Source organism: Heteronotia binoei, chromosome 21 (assembly GCF_032191835.1).
Source record: "Heteronotia binoei isolate CCM8104 ecotype False Entrance Well chromosome 21, APGP_CSIRO_Hbin_v1, whole genome shotgun sequence".
NCBI lineage: Eukaryota > Metazoa > Chordata > Lepidosauria > Squamata > Gekkonidae > Heteronotia > Heteronotia binoei.
In genome coordinates this window covers 190,851,287-190,875,797 of record NC_083243.1, presented here as the reverse complement: position 1 = coordinate 190,875,797, position 24,511 = coordinate 190,851,287, and the positions used below count along the sequence as shown (strand labels likewise).

Sequence of the window (24,511 nt, the reverse complement as noted above, 5' to 3'; positions counted from 1 at the left end):
CTTAACCCAGAATGGCAGCACTTGGTAAGACCCCCCCCCCCCCCCCCGAGTCGTGACAGCGGCTTACAATCTGCTATATCTTCTCCCCCCCCATAACAAACACCCTGTGAGGTGGGTGGGGCTGAGAGGGCTCTCACAGCAGCTGCCCTTTCAAGGACAACTCCTGTGATAGCTATGGCTGACCCAAGGCCATTCCAGCAGGTGCAAGTGGAGGAGTGGGGAGTCAAACCCGGTTCTCCCAGATAAGAGTCTGCACACTTAACCACTACACCAAACTGGCTCTGGGATAAAGCCAGTTTTATCTCTGTCAGTCTGTTGAACTAAATTATTCAATCTATGTCCAGCTGTTTTATCATAGGGTGTTTTCGCACTCACCTTAATCAGCAGCGACGCCCCTCTTCACCGTGCAGGATCTGCGCGGATTTCGCACTAATTGCCGCGGAGCACCCGGAAGAGCCGGAAAGTCCCGCGCTTTTGCGGCGCAAACGGAAACTGGTTTTTGGCGGTTTCCGTTTGCGCCGCAAAAGCCACGGGACTTTCCGGCTCTTCCGGGTGCTCCGCGGCAATTAGTGCGAAATCCGCGCAGATCCTGTGCGGTGAAGAGGGGCGTCGCTGCTGATTAAGGTGAGTGCGAAAACGCCCATAGTGTTAAAGAACACCCAAGGACTCAGTGGTGACAAATACTATTTGCATACCTGTTCTTCTTATGTCGTTGAATATCTCTCCCTTGTGCTCAATTAACTATTCTAAGGCTTGTTTTAAAAATTTAAAAATTTCTGACTTCTTCAGTGGCCATTGTATTTCATTAAGAAATGATCCGTCATTTTCTTGGGATTTCCTGACATTCTCCTGCTGGGCCTGCACCTTGGACATCAGCAGGTCGCTTTCCTGTCTGCTGTTTCTTTCTGGGAAGATGAATAGTTAAATTAAGTCACTTTGGGTTCCAGGCCTGTTTCTCTAGGAGCCCCCCTCCCCCCAGAATTGCTGGTTCCAGGCAGGAGGGGAGGGGGCAGGAGTAGGGTTGCCAAGTCCAATTCAAGAAATATCTGGGGACTTTGGGGGTGGAGCCAGGAGACATTGGGGCGGAGCCAGGAACAAGGATGTGACAAGCATAATTGAACTCCAAGGGAGTTCTGGCCATCACATTTAAAGGGACAGCACACCTTTTTAAACGTCTTTCTTCCATAGGAAATAATGAAGGGTGGGGGCACCATCTTTTGGGGCTCATAGAATTGGACCCTCTGCTCCAATCGTTTTGAAACTTGGGGGGGTATTTTGGGGAGAGGCACTAGATGCTATACTAATAATTTGGTGCCTCTAACTCAAATAATAGCCCCCCCAGAGCCCCAAATACCCACGGATCAATTCCCTACTATTCCCTGTGCAATTTGTTCTCCATAGGGAATAATAGAGTGCCCAGTAGACATTTCCCTCCACCCACGCTTTCTAAAGGGGGGGGGGCTCCAAACCAGGGAATCCCCTGCCCCCTCCCTCCCTCTCACACACAAATACTTACTAGATCTTACTTGAGTCCATTGCACCTGGGGGTCCATAGTGAAGTTGGCATAGGAGCCATATAATTGTAATCCATTGAGACTGACTGTCCATAGTGAGTCTGGTCTAGGAGCTAGAGAATTATAGTCCATAATAGTTGGAGAGGGGGTCCAGGGCTAAACAATGGGTAGGTTTGCAGTTAATCTGTCAGGTATGGGTTTCGACGACAGCCCTGGAAGGTAGGCTGATCTCATATTTCAGATGGGATGGTGGTATAGAAAGACAATGAGCCTTAAAATGTGATTAGGTGCCCTGTGGCACCTTAAATTTGTATACACATTTTTGTAAGAGGTGTACAAAGACAACAAAGAAACAGCAGGGCCAAGGAGCCATGAAATGTGGGAAGTGCAAGATGGAATGTTGTTTTATAATATAGTTTTATATCAAATCAAATGTTGTAATTGAAATGTTATGTTGTATCTTATATTCTAATAGCAATATCTAATAGCAGGGTGGGTGGGTGGGTGGGTGGGTGGGAGTGTATGTGTGCGAGGCGGTGGGGGGGAGAAGCATGGGGGAATGAAAAGGCCGCTGGGCATGAGGGGAGAAAAAGCAAATCACTGCTGGCTCGTGGTATCTCCTGGCACGGAGGTGGCCAAACTTGCTTACTGTAAGAACCACACAGAATAAACGTCAGATGTATGAGAGCCACAAGCAGGGCCGGTGCGTGGGAGGAGGCAAAGTAGGCAGTCGCATAGGGCCTATGGAGTACCACTGGGCGCCCCCCCCCCCCCCGACGCATGACTGGCTCCTGACCACTGCCACCTTGTCCTCTCCCATCACCAAGCTGCCCTCAACAAAGCCAAGACACCCCCCCTCTCCCCAATGTGTGACTTGGCCTCCCCACCTCATCCTATCCTGCCACCCTCCTTCCTGGCATGGCTGGCAAGCGCTTATTCTGTCAGGTTTTTTTTTTATAACATCACATTTTTTTTGAAAAATTAAAATTAAAAAGCAGTCAATTGAAAATGTGAAAAGTTTCAAGTTTGGAGCTCTTCAATTTCCCTATATTTTTTAATAATAGTGGGTGATTTGCCTAGGGCGCCAGAAAGCCTAGCACGGGCCCTAGCCACAAGGCAGAAACATAAGATGTTTGAGAGCTGCAAGACAGGGAAGGAAGGAAGGAAGGAAGGAAAATAGATGGGGAGGGAGCGGTGGAAAGAAAGGAACTTTAAATGCATTATCCAAGCCACTAGCTGGCTTAGCTTGCAGAAGTGATTTAAAGAGACAAATGCCTTCTCCAAGCTGGCTGATAGCTTCAGGAGCCACACAATATGCATGAAAGACCTACCTGTGGTTCCCGAGCCACAGTTTAGCCACCGCTATCCTGCCATTAACAGCAAGAACGCTATTGGCATGAGGGGGGATTTTTCCTGGGTTTGTATCTTAACCTGTATTTCTGCTGTACTTCTCTCTTTAAAGAATACCAATTAATGACACATGTAAATGAAGTATAATTGCATTAACAATCTCAGGTATTTATTTTGGGGAAACGCTAACAAATATAATAAAGCGATAGGTTCATAGCTATTAGTCTCAGGTACAGGTTGTCAACCCTACCCCTAGTTCTTCAGTAAACAGTCCATTTAGTTCCAAAATGGTTGTGTTTATTAAGACATTCAGGTAAGAAATAGACTCAGCTGGGGTTTTGAGTCAGAACTGCTTTCCAGCAGACAGACATAAACTTTATAGCAGGTGTGGCCAACGGCAGCTCTCCAGTTGTTTTTTGCCTACAACTCCCATCAGCCCCAGTCAGCATGGCCATGCTGGCTGGGGCTGATGGGAGTTGTAGGCAAAAAACATCTGGAGAGCTACCATTGGCCACCCCTGCTTTATAGGATGCAAAAGGCATGCAGAAGCAATTCCACATTCCAATACTTTCCCACAGACCAATTCCCACAGTCTCTTTTCTGAGTGCAAACATCTTGAAAACGGGGGGAGATAACCATCCCCTGTTCCAGGCTTCTAACTTAGCTATTCAGAACAGTTCATATGAGGAAGCAGGCTAGCTAATTATTTCTCCCGTCCAGTTCCTAGACCGGGAAACCAAAATATTAACAGTAAAATCCACAGAGCACCAACTGCTCCGCACAACCAGGAAGAGCCGCGGCTTTTGCGTCGCAGATGTAAACTGGTTTTTAGCGGTTTACATCTGCGACGCAAAAGCCGCGGCTCTTCCTGGTTATGCGGAGCAGTTGGTGCAAAATCCGTGCAGACGCTGCGCGGTGAAGAGGGACGTCGCTCCGAGGTAAGCTATGTGGGAAAACGCTGTGAGTTCAAATAGAAGCTGCATGACTATGATAGCTGTTTGGGTCAACCTTTGGCGGTGCTTTCTGAGGCGGTTGCTGGTATGATGCATTTAGGGATGCCAGCCTCCAGCTGGGACCTGGGGATCTCCTGGAGTTACAGCTCATCTCCAGAATACAAATATGCCAAAAAATATTGTGCAAATCACACTCTTTAAATAGTTTGTACAAATTAAATATATTATAAAAAGCATACAAAGGTTATCATAAATTCAGAACATTTTAGCCAAGCAAAAGTCTCAAATGTAATATTTCAGGGAGGACCCCTCAACGTCTCTTAATTTCACAAAGAGAGTACTAAGACTCAACAGCAAAGTTCCAAAGGAGTCCCTCCGTTGCTTGTTGGCTTCCGAAGGAGAAATTCTCGCCTTCACGCAACCACCGGTTTTTAATTGCGTTCCGCTGCTGCTGCAGCTTCCTCATAAGCCAACTGAAATTTCCAGCCGAGGTCTCTCTCAAACGCCCATTTCAGTATCTTAATTGACGTCCCTGTCCTCCCCAGGCTCCTCTTCCAAGTCTTCAAGAATTTCCCAACCTGGAGCTGGCAATTCTATGCCTCCACCCATGACTTCAGAGAAAGTTGCAAGTTTGAGGGAGGTGAAGCGACATCACAGCAAGGGGCACAAATACTTTAAAAAACAAAAACTTTTACTTATAGAGTCTCACACATAAATTAGTTAAAAGGTGTTCACTATTGTAATAGCCAGCAACTTCAAAATTAAATTATTGCTTTTCGATATAATGTTCTGATCCAATTGCTAAGATAAATTATGATATCTGACTGAGTCTTCTAGGCAATGTATCAATAACATATGCAAACAAAAGTGTTACAAAGGGGGAAATAAGAATGTTTTGGAAGATTCTTTGAAGCTTAGCTATTACTGCATTTTAGAAGCCAAGACAGAATGCAGTACTTTTTGTTTTTCTTAGCATGTTATTGTTTTGTGGGCGTCCATTGTTGCGATTCTTGCAAAAAAGCATATGGTCCGCCTGAGAAGTTTTTCTTTGACATTCTTAGCCTCATTTAGACAAGGCAGATGAGTTTGGAACACATGATCATCATACAGAAGCCTCTAGCGGTTTATGGTGGTGAATTCTTGAGCTGATAATTATTTTGCCTTCCCCGTCTGCTTCACGTCACACAGATATCTAGGAGAAACAAACTATGGGAAAAGCAAACTTTGTGGTTTTTTGTTCTTCCTTCCTAGAAGTCACTTTCTTTTTTCAAAGAAGGTTATTCATGCTCACATGGCTTCTGCAAAGAATGTGCTGCCGATCTGAGCAAACTTAGAAAATGGGTCTACCTTTGTTGACATATATAGAGCACCATGGCACAGAGTGGTAAAGCTGCAGTACTGCAGTCCTAAGCTCTGCTCACGACCTGCGTTCAATCCCAGCGGAAGCTGGGTTCAGGTAGCTGGCTCAAGGTTGACTCAGCCTTCCATCCTTCCGAGGTTGGTAAATTAAGTACCCAGCTTGCTGGGGGGAAAGTGTAGATGACTGGGGAAGGCAATGGCAAACGACCCCATAAAAAGTCTGCCGTGAAAACGTTGTGAAAGCAACATCACCCCAGAGTTGGAAACGACTGGTGCTTGCACAGGGGACTACCTTTTTTTTTTAATGTTGACATATAAGCATATCTCTTTAGATCTTTCATTTAATACTCATTTGTATGGTCAGATAGTCACGTGTTCTGATAAATATTCATCTCTGCAAGCTGAGAAATCTTCAGCTATCCAAACTGATTCAGTCTTTTCCATGATCTACCAGTCACACTGACTTCTCAACTTTCATTTTAAAAAGTAGTTATCAGCTTCCATTTTTAAAAGAAAGCCCTTTTTGTTGTGGAAATGTAAGGGGGAAAGGCGCACCCCCTTACATCTCTGCAATGAAAAGGGGATGGACTCTTTTTTAAAAAAAATGGAATTTGGCAGAACTAGTAACTTTGGTATCAGATTTGGAACTTTGGAAAATGTAGAGAAAGCTGCTATGTTTATGCTGCGTTGTCATTGTGAATGCCACTGCATGGGAATTACCAGTGAGAGCTACACAGAGCAATCACCATGAGGAAGTAGTCAGACTCAAACTAGATATGATGAAGCAGCCGTGTGTGTTTATTCAAATGTCTGCCCTTGCCTACATTCACATATAAAGTGGGGGATAGGCTTTTATTTGTACATGAAACAGAAGTGTAGAGTTTACGGCAGAGGTGGCCAAACTTGCTTAATGTAAGAGCTACATAGAATAAATGCCAGGTGTTTGAGAGCCGCAAAACATGGATGTCAGATGTTTGAGAGTCACAAGACAGGGAGGGAGGGAGAGGTGGAAAGAAAGCAACTTTAAATGCGTTCTCCAAGCCAGTCAGTGGAGCAGTGGGGGCTTCGAGAGCCACACAATATGTATGTGAAAGAGCCACATGTGGCTTCTGAGCTGCATTTTGGCCATCCCTGGGTTAGGGAAATGAGGGGAACATAAAAACATAAGAAGACCCCTGCTGGATCATACCAGTGGTCCATCTAGTCCACAGTCCTGCCTCATACAATGACTAACCATTCCTCTGGAGCTCCAACCACAGAGGCTGAGACCTTCCCCTGATGTTGCCTCCTGGGTTTGGGATTCAGGGATTTACCGTGCAATCCTAAGCGGTTTTACTCAGAATCCAACTGAAGTCTAGTCAGTGGGGCTTACTCTCAGGAAAGTGCTCTTAAGATTGCAGTGTTCACATTTTTTACAATAAAAATAAAAAAATTTAATCAAGATTGCAGCGTTAGTGCCTTCAGACTACGGAAGCTCCCTTGGGTCACCATGGTTAGTAGCTACTGATAAACCTATCCTCCATGAATTTGTTTAATTCCCCTTTAAAGCAAGGAAGGATAGAAGGGTTTAGCTGGACAGCCATTTGTCAGGAATGCTTTAGATCAGAGGTCCCTCCCAACCCCAGCCTTCTTGAGCCTGAATTTTGAGACTGGGTGGTGGGTGATTGCTACAAAATGTTGGGAAGTTCCAAACCAAGCAACCCACTATAAGTAGGGTTGCCAATCCCCATGTTTGGAGGCCCTCCCCCACACTTCAGGGTTATCAGAAAGCACCAGGGCGGGGATTCAATGTCTGCTGGGCACTCCATTATACCCTATGGAGACCAGTCCCCATAGAGTATAATGGAAAATCGATCTGATGGTATCTGGGGCTCGGGGGGGGGGCTGTTTTTTGAGGTAGAGGCACCAAATTTTCAGCATAGCATTTGGTGCTCTCCTCAGAAAGCTCCCAAAGTTTCAAAAAGACTGGACCAGGAGGTCCAATTCTGTGAGCCCTCAAAGAAGGTGCCCCATCCTCCATTATTTCCACTGAGGGGAAGTCATTTAAAAGGAGCACAGCCCCTTTAAAAGTGATGGCCAGAACTCCCTTCGGAGTTCAGATGTGCTTGTCACAATCTCGCTCCTGGCTCTGCCTCCAAAGTCCCCAGATATTTTCTGAGCTGGACCTGGCAACCCTACCTATAGCAGAGGCAACTGCTTCTAAATGGTCTCTATCTGCTGATACAATATGCTTTGTAGTTTATGCTGGGATGAAAGATTCTTAGCCTTTAAATTGCCATGGCTTGTTTTTTGGCGCAACACAAGCAGCCCTCTGAAATTATTCTCCTTCTAATGTCGTTTATTATAATTGATCAGAATGGGGTGACGGTGCAATTTAAGATTCAGAAGATTATTTGCCTCCCCCTGTACTCGCGAGGATAGATACTAAACAGAGTCAGTTGCTCATCTCAATACTGCCTCATTTTAACACGGGACGTTTTCCTGGGCTACAGGATGAAACGAAAGTTGCCTTGATGTGTGTGCAACCCATATGCTGCCCGTTGCAAATGTATCAGGAACTAGGGTTGCCAAGTCCAATTTAAGAAATATCTGGGGACTTTGGGGGTGGAGCCAGGAGACTTTGGGGGTGGATCCAGGAGACATTGGGGTGGAACCAGGATCAAGGCTGTGACAAGCATAACTGAACTCCAAAGGGAGTTCTGGCCATCACATTTAAAGGGACAGCACACCTTTTCAATGCCTTCCTTCCATAGGAAGTAATGAAGGATAGGGGCACCTTCTTTTGGGGCACATAGAATTGGACCCCCTGGTCCAATTGTTTTGAAACTTGAGGGGTATTTTGGGGAGAGGCACTAGATGCTGTACTGAAAATTTGGTGCCTCTACCTCAAAAAACAGCCCCCCCAGAGCCCCAGATACCCGCGGATCAATTCTCCATGATTTTCTATGGGAATAAATCTCCATAGGGAATAACAGAGTTCCCAGCAGACATTTCCCTCCCCCCCCCCCCGCTTTCTGACGACCCTGAAGCGGGGGGAGGGCCTCCAAACCGGGGGATCCCCTGCCCCCACCTGGGGATTGGCAACCCTACCAGGAACCCACTGGAAATAATCACTGTTATTAAAATGTAGAAAGTCTTAATTCCTGCGAATAACTGTCCGTTAAATTGCGGATATGAGCTCAAGTGTTGTTTTATATTTCTGACTTAGCCATAAATGTAAAAGAAGGGAAGCATGGAGCAGTGGACAACCTGATAGTATAGATAGAATATGCGTTTAGGCAGGCATTTCTATGTTCCTCTTCTCCCCAGTAGTAGGGTTGCCAGAAACCTGGAGGAAACAATGCCCTGCCCTTTCAGTAGAAGCTCAATATGTGGAAATGGGCAGCTGAAGCTCTTCATGGCATGGAGATAAATATCATCTGGTAAACAAAGCCCCATTAAGCCTCTATTATAGACAAGCTGTTGCAAACCCTGCACCTCACAGGAAATCCAAAGCAGCTTGCAAAAAGCCAGGAAAAATACAATTTAAACAAATAAGAGAAAACAAATATTCTCCCTCCCTCCCTCCAACCCCCTCCCCCCGACTGATCCTACATCCGTTGGACAGTTCATATCCAGAAGCTGCTACCGAAGGGCCCAGGGGGTGCGTAATGTAATTGTAAGAACTTGCACTGGCCACAAGGCTCATCTTGTTACCGAGAGCTCTCTGCTGCTCCTCCCTAGCAGTGTGAGCTGTGGCCTGATATGTAGGACGGCAGTGTCACAAAGGTGATTTTAATCTTCACTTATAAAATACTCAGAGATTGGGTTCTGCATAAATAAGTAGAAGATGAGCAAGGGGGCATTTATCTTTTTCCCCTCTTCTTATTTCCTACCTTTTAGCATTCTCTTTGCCGACATTGAGGGTTTTACCAGCCTGGCCTCCCAATGCACCGCTCAGGAGCTGGTGATGACGCTGAATGAGCTCTTTGCCAGATTTGATAAACTCGCAGCCGTAAGTGGGCCTTTTGTGCTATCCTTGGCATTCTTGCTCTTTTGCAACAGCAGCACGCCATGTTGCAGTCTGGATTTCTGCAAAATATGTACAGCCCTTTTAACATCCTGAAATTAAAAAATGCATATTTTCTCCCTGTTTTGTAGGAGAACCACTGTTTACGTATCAAAATCCTAGGTGATTGCTATTACTGTGTGTCCGGCTTACCTGAGGCAAGAGCAGACCATGCACACTGTTGTGTTGAAATGGGAATGGATATGATAGAGGCCATTTCGTAAGTACCACATTCCCCAGCAAGGGGAATGAAGGAAAACAATTGTGTGTATGTTTCCAGCTAGTATTACATGTTGTATATCATAAAGTTGTGCCTATTACTTTATATCAAGATAGTAGTGACCAAACATTTGGGTATAACAGGAGAGGGAAAGCTTGGGATGCTTGTGCAATAACAAAAGATGAAGTATGCATTATAATAATAATAATTTTTAATTTATATCCCGCCCTCCCCGCCAAGGCAGGCTCAGGGCGGCTCTCAGACATGGAAAGTACCATGAATTACAATAAAATACAATAAAATACATTAAATAAATAGCTTAATTAATTAAAACCACAACAGATAAGGTGCTATAATACAAAACGATGTATATCAGATGGCTGGATGTCATTTCAGGATTCGGTCTTGTAGGCCATTTGAAAAAGGACAGTTTTACACGCCCTGCGGAACTGATTATAGTCCCGCAGGGCTCGGACCTCGGCTGGTAGTTGATTCCACTGCCGTTACTGAGAAGGCCTGCTCTCGAGTTGTTTTCAGTTTGGCCTCCTTTGGTCCAGGGATTTTTAAGAGATTGTGGGAGCTAGATCTCAGTGCTCTCTGGGGGAAATATGGGGAGAGGCGGTCCCTAAGGTAGGCAGGTCCTCGCCCACATAGGGCTTTAAAGGTAATAACCAGCACCTTGTAACGAACTCGGGACAGAATTGGCAGTTAAGAAGGTTCCATTTGAAGGAGTGGCTGTATAGTGAGTAAATGTGCCACCCCTGCACTCAGCCTATAGCGAGGTACTTGCATTACTGTGGTCTTCTGCCTGTCCCTTTTTAAGGATCAGAAGACAGCTGAGCTCTGGCTGTGAAGTCTTCAGCTTTCAGGACAGGGAATGACAGGTTTTTATATATATATATATATATATATATATACAAACCAGAGTTAAGAAACATATTGTCCTGCCTATTGAGAGTTGCAATCAAAACTTACCTCTGTAGGCTGGAATACCCTAAACATATGAACATATATGAACAACTGAAGCTGCCTTCTACTGAATCAGACCCTCGGTCCATCAAAGTCAGTATTGTCTTCTCAGACTGGCAGCGGCTCTCCAGGGTCTCAAGCTGAGGTTTTTCATGCCTATTTGCCTGGACCCTTTTTTGGAGATGCCAGGGATTGAACCTGGGACCTTCTGCTTCCCAAGCAGATGCTCTACCACTGAGCCACCGTCCCTCCCCTAACATATGAAGCTGCCTTCTACTGAATCAGACCCTCAATCCATCAAAGTCAGTATTGTCTACTCAGACTGGCAGCGGCTCTCCAGGGTCTCAAGCTGAGGTTTTTCATGCCTATTTGCCTGGACCCTTTTTTGGAGATGCCAGGGATTGAACCTGGGACCTTCTGCTTACCAAGCAGATGCTCTACCACTGAGCCACCGTCCCTCCCAACACTGCAGAGACTTCACTCTTGCCCAATTGAAGGTCCTTCCATCTGCCCTTCTTGAAGGGAGGTGTGCACAAATTCCGTATGAGAAATGTCTGCCCATGCCGCTCATATATGTTTGATTATACTGTCAATTTTACAAGAACATTCAAAATATTTGTATTACTCCAATTTCTCAGGTAGAACCAATCAATTTCTATTTCTCTCCTTCTTGGAGATTGTAATGAAACAACCCTTAAAGTAGCCAGGTTTTGTGCTTAGGCATGTTTCATTAGACAGAAGCATACAACCCAAGTCTTAATATTTTAACACAGTATTGCATTTTATGTTTAGTGTATCTAGTGTATTTAAGTTATGGAACCAATGTAAATGTTTGATGATGGCTTTGATTCCAAATTCTGATCTCAGATCATAACAAATTTGACTTGACTTGGTGGTCAAAACAGAGAACTGGGGAAGTTTTGTATAGACAGGCCTCGCATGCAGTGCACTTTTCTACAGGCTGTGTTGTTGTCTGACATATATGAGAAAAGCTCATGTTGAGTGCCTGCAGGATGATACTGACAAAGGCAGCTTTTGAGCAGGAGAAAGGTAATCAACAGCCCATGCTTGTAAGGCTTATTCCCATTTACATCTGAGCAGAATTGCCATCAGAATTGCAGTCTGCCTGACTGTCAAGAAGCACCCGGGCTCTCTGTGTTCGTCATGTGTCTTGAAAAAACGGATCTCATGGAAGCACTTCTCTGATTACAGTTGCTAAGTGCCCTGGAGAAGAATGTCCCGGCTCTTTTTTCAGAGGCTGATCAGGATATTATTTATCATATGATGTTATTTTCCTCTGTGCTGTGAAAAGTTTCAGCTGCCTATTTCCACACACCTTGCCTCTGTTAAAGGGACAGGACATTTTTCTCCAACCCTAGTTTTAAGCAATTTGCTTAGGTGACAGCTGGTGTGGACTTTGGTTTATTATGGTTTGAACAAAGTCCTTATGTGTTCATTTGGTTTTTGGTATTACAACAGCAAGAGCTGCAGATAAATTAATTCTTAGGTAAGGGCCTCATTGCCCAGCCTAGTGGTACTCTGCAATGTTTAATCAAGTTCTTGTATAAGGTGCATCTCAGCAACTGTAAAAGACACCCCCACTACCCTTTCAATCTTGGACATTTTTATAGACCTCTGAGGCAACTGGATTTGTTAATTACTGTATCGCATATGTAATTGTTTTATTCTTTTATCTTATTTATTATGTTTTAAAAAATGTGAGCTGCGTGCAGGGAAGGGCAAGACATAAATGTCAACAATAAATAAATAAATACCAACTCTATAATCCATTGCATTTTAGGTTGTTATGGATGTCTTTTGATTAAGAAATATCTCAGTGTGCTTTATGAAACCTGTGATTTTAAACAATGGAAGTTGGTCAAAATGTTGGGTAAAAAAAGACTGGGAGAAAGTTGGGATATGTTAAAATTAAGGGAGCCGGTCAGGGCCTCGTTGGGAGGGGGACCACTATGAAATTTCCCCTAGTCACCTTTCCTCAGTCCCGCAGGCACACATGCACAGATCCTGTCAGATCTCAAAAATAATAGGCACCAGATGGTTTAAAAGTCAAAAACCACAAAAATGATTTATTAGGTCACAAAAGGCAAGGGAGAGGGATCAAAAATAATATTGATTATGACTAATCAATAACAAAGAATTGGCAGGCAGATGTTTGGCAGATAAGCAATTACTATTCACAGAAATTTATCAGGCTGAGGTAAAATAACTTATTTAACACTGGCAGGAGATTTTTTAAACAATAAACAGGCAGGCTTCAGAATTCCACTGAATTCTTTTACAGGCAGGCAGTACCTTCTGGGCACTCAGAATGCTGTAAGTTCAGTTGTTTAGCCCTAGGCTTTGGCTACTCCAAAATCATAAAAATAACAAACTTTCAATCACTCCTTGCACACACACAAAGAGAACTCTTGACTGGTGCCAGTTTATTCTCCCTCACAGTCACCCCACTAGCTAACTTCCAGAACTCGCACCCCTGAGGTCTGTTTCCAGCCCCTCACTACTGATGCGTCTCAGCCCCACAGCTAGTCTTCTGGTCTGAGTCTTGGGTAACCCTGCTGACCACCAGAATCCAGTCCCACCCCCACCCCCCTTTAGTGTGTCTTTGAGTGGTCTCGGTTTGTACACGGAGATTGCTTGAATGTGCTGGCAAATCTCCTTCTGAGAGTTTCCTCTACAGAAGGTGCCTGGTGTTTGCCCCCTTCTGCCTTCAACCGCTCTCCTTAAGACAGAAACTTCGCACAGCTCTGTCTCCCACAAGGAGCTCAGCCTCACTGGCTGTTCTCAGCCCCTTGTCCAGTTGTTCTCACAACTGACCGGCCTAAGCCCACAGTCTTCACTTCAGACTCGTTCTCTGAAGACTTCTCTCAAAGACTCCCCGGCTGAGACTCCCCTCCTGAGGTGTTCTACTGCTAAGCAAGCCTCATTTTGTTACTTTTTCGCTGCTAGGGCAACGTTCCAGCCAGCAGCTGCAAGCCTGTTCCCCAGCTACTCAGGCTAAGTTCCTGAGTCCGTCACAGTTGGGTAAAAAAAAATTGTTACAGCTGGCATATGGTGACCCTGTAGGATTTTCAAAGCAAGATATGGACAGAGAGGATTTGCCATTGCCTGTCTCTGCCCCTGGACTTTTGTGTTGGTCTCCCATCCAAGTACTAACCAGTACTGACCTTGCTTAGCTTTCAGACTAATGAGATCAGACTAGTTTGGGCTATTCAGGTTGGGGTAATTGTTCTGTACTCTTTCATTAGTAGGTACTTGAAAGATACATGTTAAAAATAGTTATCTTCATTTCTGAAAAGTATAAAGAACTTCCTAAAGTTCTAAAAGTATAACGAACCTTCAGCTGCCATTTCAGCCCTTTCTTGCCTTTACATGTCAGAGGAGCTCTCTCCATTCATCAGAGGGAAGGCAGCAGGAACAGAAAGTCTCTCCCTACAGATTCAGCAAAGAAGATAAGATTGTTAAATCCTGTCCATCCTACACAAAGCGGAAGCCAGGTTTTTGAAAGCGCCGAGGAACAATTTGTAGACAAAACTAGAGTGCGCTTCATTGCCAGTCTGTATGCTCACTTCAATACAAACAGCTCTGCAGAAAGATGACTGTGCCTTCCTTTTGGCATCCCTCAGCTGAGAGGGCTATTGAGTAAGCATTATCTGGAGGTGAGAAGATAAGGCATCGTACAGACACATTTGTCCCAAAGAAGCTACCAATAGAATACCAATGCAGATAGAAAATGTTGCTTACTTTGATACCCATGTTGAAAGAAGTCATTCTTGCAGATGGTCCTCTTTAATTTTCCAGTGCAAACTGAGCATGTTCCCCAGAGAGCACTGCGATCCAGCTCACAAAACCTTCCGGAAGTACCTGGGCCAAAGGAGGCCAAACTAAAAATAACTAGAGAACAGGCCTTCTCTATAAAAGTACCCCAATGGTGGAACCAGCTGCCGGAAGAGGTGTGGGCCCTACGGGACATTAGCCAATTCCGTAGGGCGTGCAAAACCGCCCTCTTCCGGCTAGCCTTCCAAGATGGAGCCTGAAATAAACATCACGCCATCATTAACATTAATATAACTGAGATAGCAATGAGATGAGACTATTTTAGACTGTTTTAGATTATGTAAAAATTTAATGGTAAATTGTAAATTGTATTGAAATGTATATGTTTTATTGTTCAACATGGCTTTTGCCACACCTTGTAAGCTGCCCTGAGCCTGCCTCGGCGGGGAGGGCGGGGTATAAAAATTTTATTATTATTATTATGTACCTTTCCCCCCCTTCCACGCATTTCATTGCACAGGGTAGCCTTATCTGAGCACCCGATTTATGAAGTAAGAACCCTGAGACGAACATAAGGGCCTTGCTGGTTCATCTAGTCAAGCATCCTTGAGGGCTGACAGGACATACAGGCCAAAGCCTTTCCCTGTTGCTGTGTTCTAGCACTGGTATTCAGAGGCTTACTGCTTCTGAAGATGGAGAATCCCTGTAGTCACGATAGCTGGTAGCCATTGATGGACCTATCCTTGAATTTGTCTCTCTCTTTTTTAACAGGTTTTCTTAAGTTTTCCAAAGGGTTGGCGGGGGGGGGGGGGAGAGAAATTTTCAGATTACATAGCTCACTTGAATTATCATCAGTCAATTCTATAGATATATAACAAAAGTAAATGCAATAAAATAAGTAGTACAAGATGTGCATGAGTAATATACATATCCCTATACTCCTTCTGCATGTCAATTGAGTTATGGTGCAAGATTAAGCTGACATTCATGTCAAGTCAGCTGAATTCAATAACGAGTCTTTGGTTGAAACAAAGTTACTAGTTTATTGAAAGCAGAAATGAAGACCATGATAGAGATTGAAGGACTGGGGTACATGGACATTAACCAAGCATTTAAGGTATAGATCAAAGGATTCCTACAGGCGGGGCACTCTATGCAGTATATTTTTGCACAAGGATGTTACTCCCTCGTTCCCAAGCCACGGCCTTGGCGCTTAACACTCCCACAGACACCCAGCTTGAGAAGGCTCCACAATCTTGTTCACATATCAGCATTTCAAAGCAGACTACACAACAAAGGCATAGCTAAGAGGAGGGTGGGAGGAGAGGTAGCTAGCAGCATTCGGTGTTCAGTAAGATCCCAGAATCCCTTGCTTCTGAACCAGAGTTAGACAACATGGTAATAACAATACAGCAGACTTGACAATTCATGGAGAGAGATATCCATATTTATTTGAAACCAGCTATAAAACGGTGACCAGATGTCTTTATTTCTTTGGGTATCACCTCCACTTAAAGTGGTTGAAAGAGCATCCGTTCGTGCCACTTCAAAGATTTTTTCAAATAGTTCTTCTTTGGAGGGTGTTTTGGCATTTTTCCATAGTTTTGCCATGGCAATTCTCGCTGCTGTTGTCACATGCATAATTAAATACTTAGCATTTTTATCGATATCATTTGGTATTATATTTAACAAAAACAACTCGGGATTAAATGGTGTTGTTCCAGATAACATTTTTTGTAGACATTCATGTTTCATCTGCCAGTATTTATTTACTAAGTCACTCACCCACCAACTATAATAATATGTTCTCGTTTGTTTTTTACGTTGCCAGCATTTGTTAGACATATTTGGATAGATCTTAACAGGTTTATCAGGACACAAGTGCTGTCTATAAAACATCTTATATATATTTTCTCTTTACGAAACTGACAGAAGAAGAATTGCAGATTTATACCCCGCCCTTCTCTCTGAATCAGAGACTCAGAGCGGCTTACAATCTCCTATATCTTCTCCCCCCACAACAGACACCCTGTGAGGTAGATGAAGATATTGGATTTATATCCCGCCCTCCACTCCGAAGAGTCTCAGAGCGGCTCACAATCTCCTTTATCTCCCTCCCCCACAACAGACACCCTGTGAGGTGGGTGGGGCTGGAGAGGGCTCTCACAGCAGCTGCCCTTTCAAGGACAACCTCTTCAATAGCTATGGCTGACCCAAGGCCATTCCAGCAGGTGCAAGTGGAGGAGTGGGGAATCAAAGCTGGTTCTCCCAGATAAGAGTCCATGGACTTCACCACTACTCCAAACTGACTTAGCCATTTTCACATTACATTTCCACATCTGTGTCCAAGCCCCAAATAGGGGTGTGCAAAAGAAAAAAAATGGGGGAAAATTCGGATTCAGGGGTATTCGGTGCTAAAAAATTTGGGAAGCCCTATATCTCCTAATAGCGGATTTGGTAGCTGAATCTGATTTCAGAGATATTTGGCTGTTCTTGAATATATGGCCCCATTATACTCTGTGGGCCATTGAAATCAATGGCAAAATAGGGTGTAATGAAAGGCGGCTGGAGGGGAGGGGGTTTGAGGTAGAGGCTCCAAATTTGCAGGGATGCTACAGGAGCCTCTCTCCTACAGAACCCCAGGGCCCAAAAAGATTGGACTAGGGGATCCAATTCTGTGGGCACCCAAAAAGGGTGCCGCCATCTCTCCATTATACCCTATGGGCCATTGAAGTCAATGGCAAAATAGGTTAATAATAAAAGGCAGCTGGAGGGAAGGGGGTTTGAGGTAGAGACCCCACATTTGCAGGACAGCTACACGGGCCTCTCCCCTACAGAACCCCCAGGTTCCCCCCAAAAAATTAGACCAGGGGTTCCCATTCTAGGGGCACCCAAAAAGGCCCATTTCTCCCAATGGTGTGGAAAAAGCAGTCAGTCAGTTTTCCCGCTGTAATAACAGTGGGAAAACTGATTCTGGGGAGCAGAGGGTTTGAGGGAGAGCCCCCACATTTGCAGGGCAGCTGCAGGGGCCTCTCCCCCACAGGCAGTGCCATGTCCCCAAGCAGAACCCGTGCCACCAAGCTACTGCCATTGGCACAAACAGTACATTAGATCAAACTAGAGAATCTCTCTCATTCAAAAATTGGGGTGGTGGTTCTCTGCAAGGACTGCTGCACAGAACCAGTGCATTGAATGCACTACTGCCATGCAGCAGAGATGGGGCATGGAATTCCTACATGTCAAGCATCTGCCTACTGAACCATAGCCCTACAAATACCTGTGTGGAATCCCTCAACACTCCACTAGTTGTTTGTCACTGAAATAAAATCTTGGAAACTAGGGCATTTGGGTTTTAAAAGAAGCTGGTGAAAAATCAAGGCTGCTCAGGGGGAACCTTGACGGACATGCCAAGTGGCATGCCAATATCACCTCTGCTCTTCTTTTAAAAGCAAGTATTTTGGGAACCTGTCATCGCACCATACGTATTCTACATCTTGGCTCTGGCATGGCACATTCCCAAAGAGAGAAGCATTCTTTTTCTATCACAACAAAGCTGAGAGACCAGTTATCGTAAAAACAGTCAACACAATGGAACCCCCAGGACATAACAGAAATATTGAGTTCCTATCTCAGTAGATAGGAGAGAGTCAGTCTGGTGTAGTGGTTAAGTGTGCAGACTCTTATCTGGGAGAACCGGGTTTGATTCCCCACTCCTCCACTTACAGCTGCTGGAATGGCCTTGGGTTAGCCATAGCTATCGCAGGAGTTGTCCTCGAAAGGGCAGCTGCTGTGAGAACCCTCTCAGCCCCACCCACCTCACAAGGTGTCTGTTGTGGGGGGGAGAAGATATAGGCGATTGTAATCCACTCTGAGTCTATGATTCAGAGAGAAGCGGGGTATAAATCTGCAGTCTTCTTCTTCTAGACATAATAATTAATAACTAAGTTGTTTAGTTCTCAGCTTTTCACATAAAAGATTATGTTGGTCTTAAAGGTGCCACCGCAGTCAAACTTAGTTCTCAGACATATTATTAACCCCATCTGTACCTGTTCTGAATCCAAAATTGCAGCTTTTTTGCTCTTGGATAATATGTTTATCCACTTCTAGCTGCAGTTACCACTCTGCCATTTTGGCATCTACATTCTAATGGTGCTTCCTGGCAACAAATTCCACCCCCCCCCCCTCCATGAAATACAGGGGAACACCCTTTTCATTTAATCTCATGGAGCTGTGGTGTTGCTTATACCACCTAGAATTGTCCTTCGCTTGTCTTGAGTTGCCACTGGCACACTTCTAACTGTCATTCTCTCACATTTGAAATTCTCTCACATTTGAAATTCTCTCACATTTGAAATTCTCTCACATTTCAGGTTTGTAGTTGTATGCTGCTGTATTCTCCCCTTGCTCCATTCTTAATTATGCTTGGTGAACACCCAGGTATTATTATGCATCTTGACTCTAACTGGTTCTTCCTGACCATCAACCAACCAAACAACAATGCCTCTGCCGCCAAAATAAGGCCAAAATCAATGAGCTCAAACCTGATTTCAAACTGCAACAAAGATAGAAAGAGTCATCAGAGGAAGCAAGTCACAAAGAGTAACACGAGACTGTATCAGTAACACCAGCTGCAAGGCCCACCCAGGAAAAAAAGGCAAAAACACAAGTCTGTATAAGACAAAACAACACAGAGAAACACAGCAACCCACCACCAGTCCCCTCCACAGCAACCAGAATGTGGAAGAATGAACTTTAAAAAACCAATCCTCAGTTCACAAGAAATCACATAGTGCAGCAAAAAAAAAATGCAAAAAAAGCAACAACAGTATCCAGGAGAACCAAACCACAAGACACATCCCCACAGCAGCAACTGCCCATCTACCCCCAAGCAACAAAAGAAGCACCAGTAAACTCTTTAAAAACCTGTTTTTATGTTATTATTATTATGTTATAACATAAAACCTGATTTTATGTTATTAGAGATTTTCTAGCTTTTTTACCATCTTTTAATATTGTTATAGGCTTTAAATATTTTATTTTGGAATGCTGTTTCTGATTTTGGTACTTTACAATCCTATGATGACTAGTATTGTATATTTGCTAAATATTAATGCTAACTGTTGGAATTTTGGCTTAAGACCTTTGGTGAAATGAGCTAATAAAAGGATTGATTGATCACCTCCGTCAAGATTTTTAACCTTGAAGCCGTTAATGAAGCAAAGATTTTGTAATCCACATTTAAAAGTGATATTGGTCTGTCATCCTTAATTTCTTTTTCATCTTGATCTTAATAAGATAATAGCCTCTTTTCATGAGTCAGGATTATTACCTTCTTCTGATATAGAGTCCACCAATTTTTAAAAAGGTAACAATAGGGCATTTTCAATTTTTTTATAATATTCTGTTGGAAGGCCATCCAGTCCCGGTGCCTTCTCATTATTTTGTACTTTAAAAGCTTCAATAATTTCTTGTGTAGTAATAGGATCATTCAATATATTTTGTTAGGCTTCCATTAAATCTTATTCCATTTATTTAAAAAATCTCTGTTTAATAATCTCCACATCCATCATTTGATATAATTTTTATAAAAAGTTTGAACAATCTTTTTGAGGTCTTCCCTGGTGTGCTTTTCTTCTCCATCTCCATCTTTTAGGGTTTTAACAAGTCTCTTCTCTCTCTCCTTTCATAATCTATATGCCAACCAATACTCCCTCTAAACTGTGGAGGCTCGTGAGCAAAAATTCCTCTTTGTGAGCTACTGGCATTAAAGTTGTGAGCTGCTGCAGAAATTAGTTTGCTCTGGTGCCATTTTTTCTGAGCTAAGACAAAAATGTGTGAGCTGGAGACTAAAAATCTGTGAGCTAGCTCACACTAACTCAGCTTAGAGGGTACACTGATGCCAACCATTTCCCAGGTTAGCATTTTCAAAAAACGTTTTCTCTTGCAAACTTATTCTTTACCTTTGCCATCATCAATAAATTAATTTGTGCTGTTTATAGTTAATCCTAATCTTTAAATCCATATCTTCCAGGCTCTTAAATTTAGCTTCTCTTTGTTTTAGAATTTCTATCAATTCTTCATACTTTCTTCTTCATAATTTCTTTTGTAGAGCTGAGTGCGTATTGCATATATTCTGAAGAAAGCTTTACTGGCATCCCATACGGTTCTCATTGAGACTTTGGAGGTCATATTATGTTTTTAAAAATCTCTAATTCTTTATTCATTTCTTCCACAAATTTTTTATCTCACAAAATCTGTAAATTCAATCTCCAATTAAATGACTTCTTTGGAGCTTCCATCATTAGCTTTAATGGGCAGTTATCTGCAAAAGAAATGGGATAAATTTCAATATTTTCTCTTTCTTTTAACATCGTTATTGATGCCCAGCATATATCAACCCTGGACCAACATTGATGTCTTGCAGAGAAATAAGTATAATCCTTGGTACTCAGGTTTCTTGTCCTCCAAACATTGGTCAAATTTAGTTCGTCCACTAGTTTTAAGAATTTTTGCGGTAGCTGAAGTCCAAATTTCTTTCTGCTCTTTAGAGTCTTTCTGTCCAAGTCTTTATCCAGCACTGCATTAAAGTCACCCATCAGACAATATTAAACTGTAAAGTACTGGGGTCGGCGCAGTAAGAGACCAGAGTCGGAGAGTGATTTCAGCAAGCTTTACTTCAGGAACACCAACACAGACTGAGCTCTATTCAAACCTCCCGCTCCTTTTATACAATTCTTGCCCCCTTCTGATTGGACCTTAACTATGTACATGGATTGGCTATTTACAGAGGCCTAAGGGCCTATCAGGGTACAGTATGAGCCTAGATGTTGATTGGCTACTTATGTTTCAATCCTTCCCCTGATTGGGCACGCTTAGGCCTTCTCTGGAACCCTGGTGTGGAGTACAAGCTTGGCTTGTTCAGCTTCCCTCCAAAAGTAACAGTTCTCCATTTGAACCTAGGACACAACACCCCTCCCCCCATAGTTCCAGCTATCAGGTGACATAGTCCTGGAGATATGCCGGAGGGCGGCGGTCTCGTGTCGAGCGTCGGAGCTCCGAGGGGACTGGGCGTTCTGACTCGGTTGGTGGTTCCGCGGCTGCAGAGCTGGAGACATCTGGGACGGCGGCCCCGGAAGACCTGGGTTCAGCTGCGCGGTCGGGGGTCTCCTCCTGCTGGGCCGAAGCGGGCTCCACGGAACCCTGTTCTGTGTCAGGCTCACGGGGACTTACGTTGTCCGGATCTAGAGCCTCTGACCTTGGCTCCCCGGCAGGCAGGCGACCACGGAGTTGGTCGATGTGTCGCCTCAGGAGATGTCCACCCTCCAAGGTCACTGCATAGGAGACCGGTCCTGTGACGTGGTCCACCTTTCCAGGGAGCCAGGCGGGGCCAGTGGTGGCATAGTTCCGTGCCCACACTGTCTCACCTGGGTAGAACCCTCTGGGGGCTTTAAGGTGTTCCGGCGCCGGTCGCCTGTCTGGGGCTCGGTCAGGGTGCAGCTTGTCCAGCAGGGTGGTGATGCGGCGGCCCATGAGGAGTTCGGCTGGACTGCGACCTGTGGAGGCGGTGGGTGTGGTCCGGTAGGCCATTAGGAAACACGCCAAGTCTTTTGGCCAGTCTGAGGGGCCCAGACGGTTCAAGGCCTCCTTTGCTGTGCGCACCATCCGCTCTGCCTGGCCGTTGGTGGCTGGATGAAACGGGGCAGAGCGAATGTGCCTGATGAGGTTCCTGGCTAAGAAGTCCTGGAACACTGCGGACGTGAATGCTGTGCCGTTGTCGGTGACGATGGTCTCCGGCAACCCGTGGGTTGCAAAGATGGCCCTCAGAGCCGTGATGGTTGCCTGCGATGATGGCGAGGGCACCTGGACCACCTCCAACCACTTGGAGTATGAATCCACTAGTATGAGTAGAGTCCGCCCATGGAAGGGGCCAGCAAAGTCCATATGCAGTCTTGACCAGGGGGTTTTGGTGGATTCCCATGGTTGCACTGGGCCACGTGGGGGGTCAGGCCTTGACACCTGGCATGTCGGGCACCTTTTAACCCAAGCCTCAATTTCTGCATCGAGGCCGGGCCACCAGACATAGCTTCGTGCGAGAGCCTTCATGCGGACTATGCCCGGGTGTGCCTCGTGCAGGGCTCTAAGCACTTGGTCTTGCAAGGGTTTGGGGATGACGACTCTGTTGCCCCATAGTAGGCAGCCTTTGTGGGTGGATAGTTTGTCTTTCCGGGCTGCAAACGGAGTAAATTCCGGCCCAGTCGAGCCCTCCCCACCCAGTCCAAGACACGGGAGAGGACTGGATCACGAGCGGAGCGGGCAGCAACGTCGCGGGCGAGCAATGGCCTGTCCGGAAGCATGTCCATCAGTAGGATCTGATGAGCCGGGGCTGGATCGGGATCCACGTCAGGCAAGGGCAAGCGGCTCAGGGCGTCAGCATGGCCCATTGCCTTGCCCGGGCGATGCACTAGGGTGTAAGTGTAGCCGGCTAGAAAAATGGACCAACGGAGGACCCGTGGGGACAACACCTGAGGGGTCTGCAGGTCTGATGCAAAGAGGCCCAAGAGGGGTTTGTGGTCCGTATAGAGGGTAAAGGGCCGGCCGTAGATGTAATCATGAAATTTTTTGACGCCGGCCACAACTGCCAACCCTTCTTTGTCGATTTGGGCGTAGTTCCGCTCCGCCGACGAGAGGGTCCGCGAGTAGTACGCGATAGGGACTTCGGTCCCATCAGGGAGTCGGTGGCCCAGAACTGCCCCCACGCCATAAGGGGATGCGTCGCATGCAAGGACCAAGGGCAGGGTCTCGTCGAAATGGGCAAGGACGGAGTTGGACATCAGGAGGCCCTTGATATCCTGGAAGGCTTTAGCGTGCTGGCGGCCCCACGCCCAGGGTCGGTTCTTGTCTAGAAGCCGGTGCAGGGGTTCGGCCACCGCTGCCTTGTGGGGGAGAAAAGCATGATAAAAGTTTAGGAGGCCAAGGAAGGCCTGGAGTTCTTGCTTGTTGGTGGGCGCTGGAGCATCTCTGATGGCACGCAGCTTGGCGTCGGAGGGGTGGACCCCCTGGGCATCGATGGAGAACCCCAGGAATTCCACCCGATCCACGCCCAGGAGGCACTTCTCCCGTTTGACCTTGAGGCCGGCTGTTTCAAAACGTTGTAGGACTCCTCTAAGGCGGGTGGCGAATTCTTCAGACGAGGCTGCAGCGATCAGCACATCATCGAAGAATGGAGTGACTCCAGGAAGTCCTTTTAAAAGAGAGTCCATGAGTTCCTGGAACAACCCCGGAGCCACACTCACTCCAAATTGCAACCGCTTTACTCTAAAGGCCCCCCGGTGGGTCACAATTGTTTGGGCGTTGGCCGTGGCCTCATCCACCGGCAGCTGTTGGTAAGCTTGGGCCAAGTCCAACTTGCCAAAAAATTTTGCGCCGGCTAGGGTGGCTAGAACGTGGCTGACGATGGGCACAGGGTATGCGTGGGCCTGAAGAGCCTTGTTGAGGGTGCACTTATAGTCTGCACAAATCCGCACTTCCCCACTGGGCTTGACTGGAGTCACGATGGGCGTTTCCCAGGCTGCATGGGTGACAGGCTCTAGTATTCCCTGTGCAATCAGTTTATCCAGTTCCTCCTCAATTTTAGGCTTGAGCGCGAATGGAACTCGCCGCGCTTTAAGCCTAATAGGCCGCACTGTGGGGTCGAGGTGTAGTGTAACCGGGGGACCCGTGTAGCAGCCCAAGGTGCCATCGAAAACGGCCGGGAACTCTTCGCAAACCTTGTTAAAGTCCACTCCGACAGTCTTATTGACCCCCCTGATCTCTATTCCCAGGGGCTTGAACCAGTCGAGACCCAAAAGGTTTGTAAGGTGGTTCTTGACCACTAGCACTTGTAGCTGGCCCTTGAACCCCTTGTATTCGACTGGGACCGGGCCCACTCCCAAGATAGGCACCTTATTCTTCTGGAAGTCCACTAAGGTAAACCCCGGGTCCCTGAGACGAGGCCTCAGCCTGGTGGGGATTTTAAAAAATGTCTCTGCCGCTATAATAGATGATGCTGACCCAGAGTCCACCTCCATTTGGCAGGGCACCCCCCCGATCTCTACATTGACCCGGATTTTGGAGGGCCTGACTGGCGAGGGTAGGTACTGTACCGGGTATTGGTGGGCGTGGAGAGCGTCGGTCTCGAAGTCTGGCTGGCCTTCGGAGTGCGCAGATCTTTGCGGGACGCGTGCTCGGGATGTGGATCTGCAGGCGCAGGCGATGTGGCCTTCCTTGCTGCAGAGTCGACAGGTGGCATTCCGGAATCGGCAGG

At 45.7% G+C, this 24,511-nt stretch overlaps 1 protein-coding gene across 1 annotated transcript in view; it reads left to right on the top strand.

The window, feature by feature from the left end:
• The window catches only part of ADCY5 (adenylate cyclase 5), a 448,084-nt gene that overhangs the window by 293,949 nt on the left and 129,624 nt on the right, over positions 1 to 24,511 (top strand). The window contains exons 4-5 of the mRNA XM_060262724.1: positions 9,059 to 9,170; positions 9,317 to 9,444. Of these exons, the coding sequence (XP_060118707.1) occupies positions 9,059 to 9,170; positions 9,317 to 9,444 (240 nt within the window). The remainder of the gene's footprint in view (positions 1 to 9,058; positions 9,171 to 9,316; positions 9,445 to 24,511) is intronic.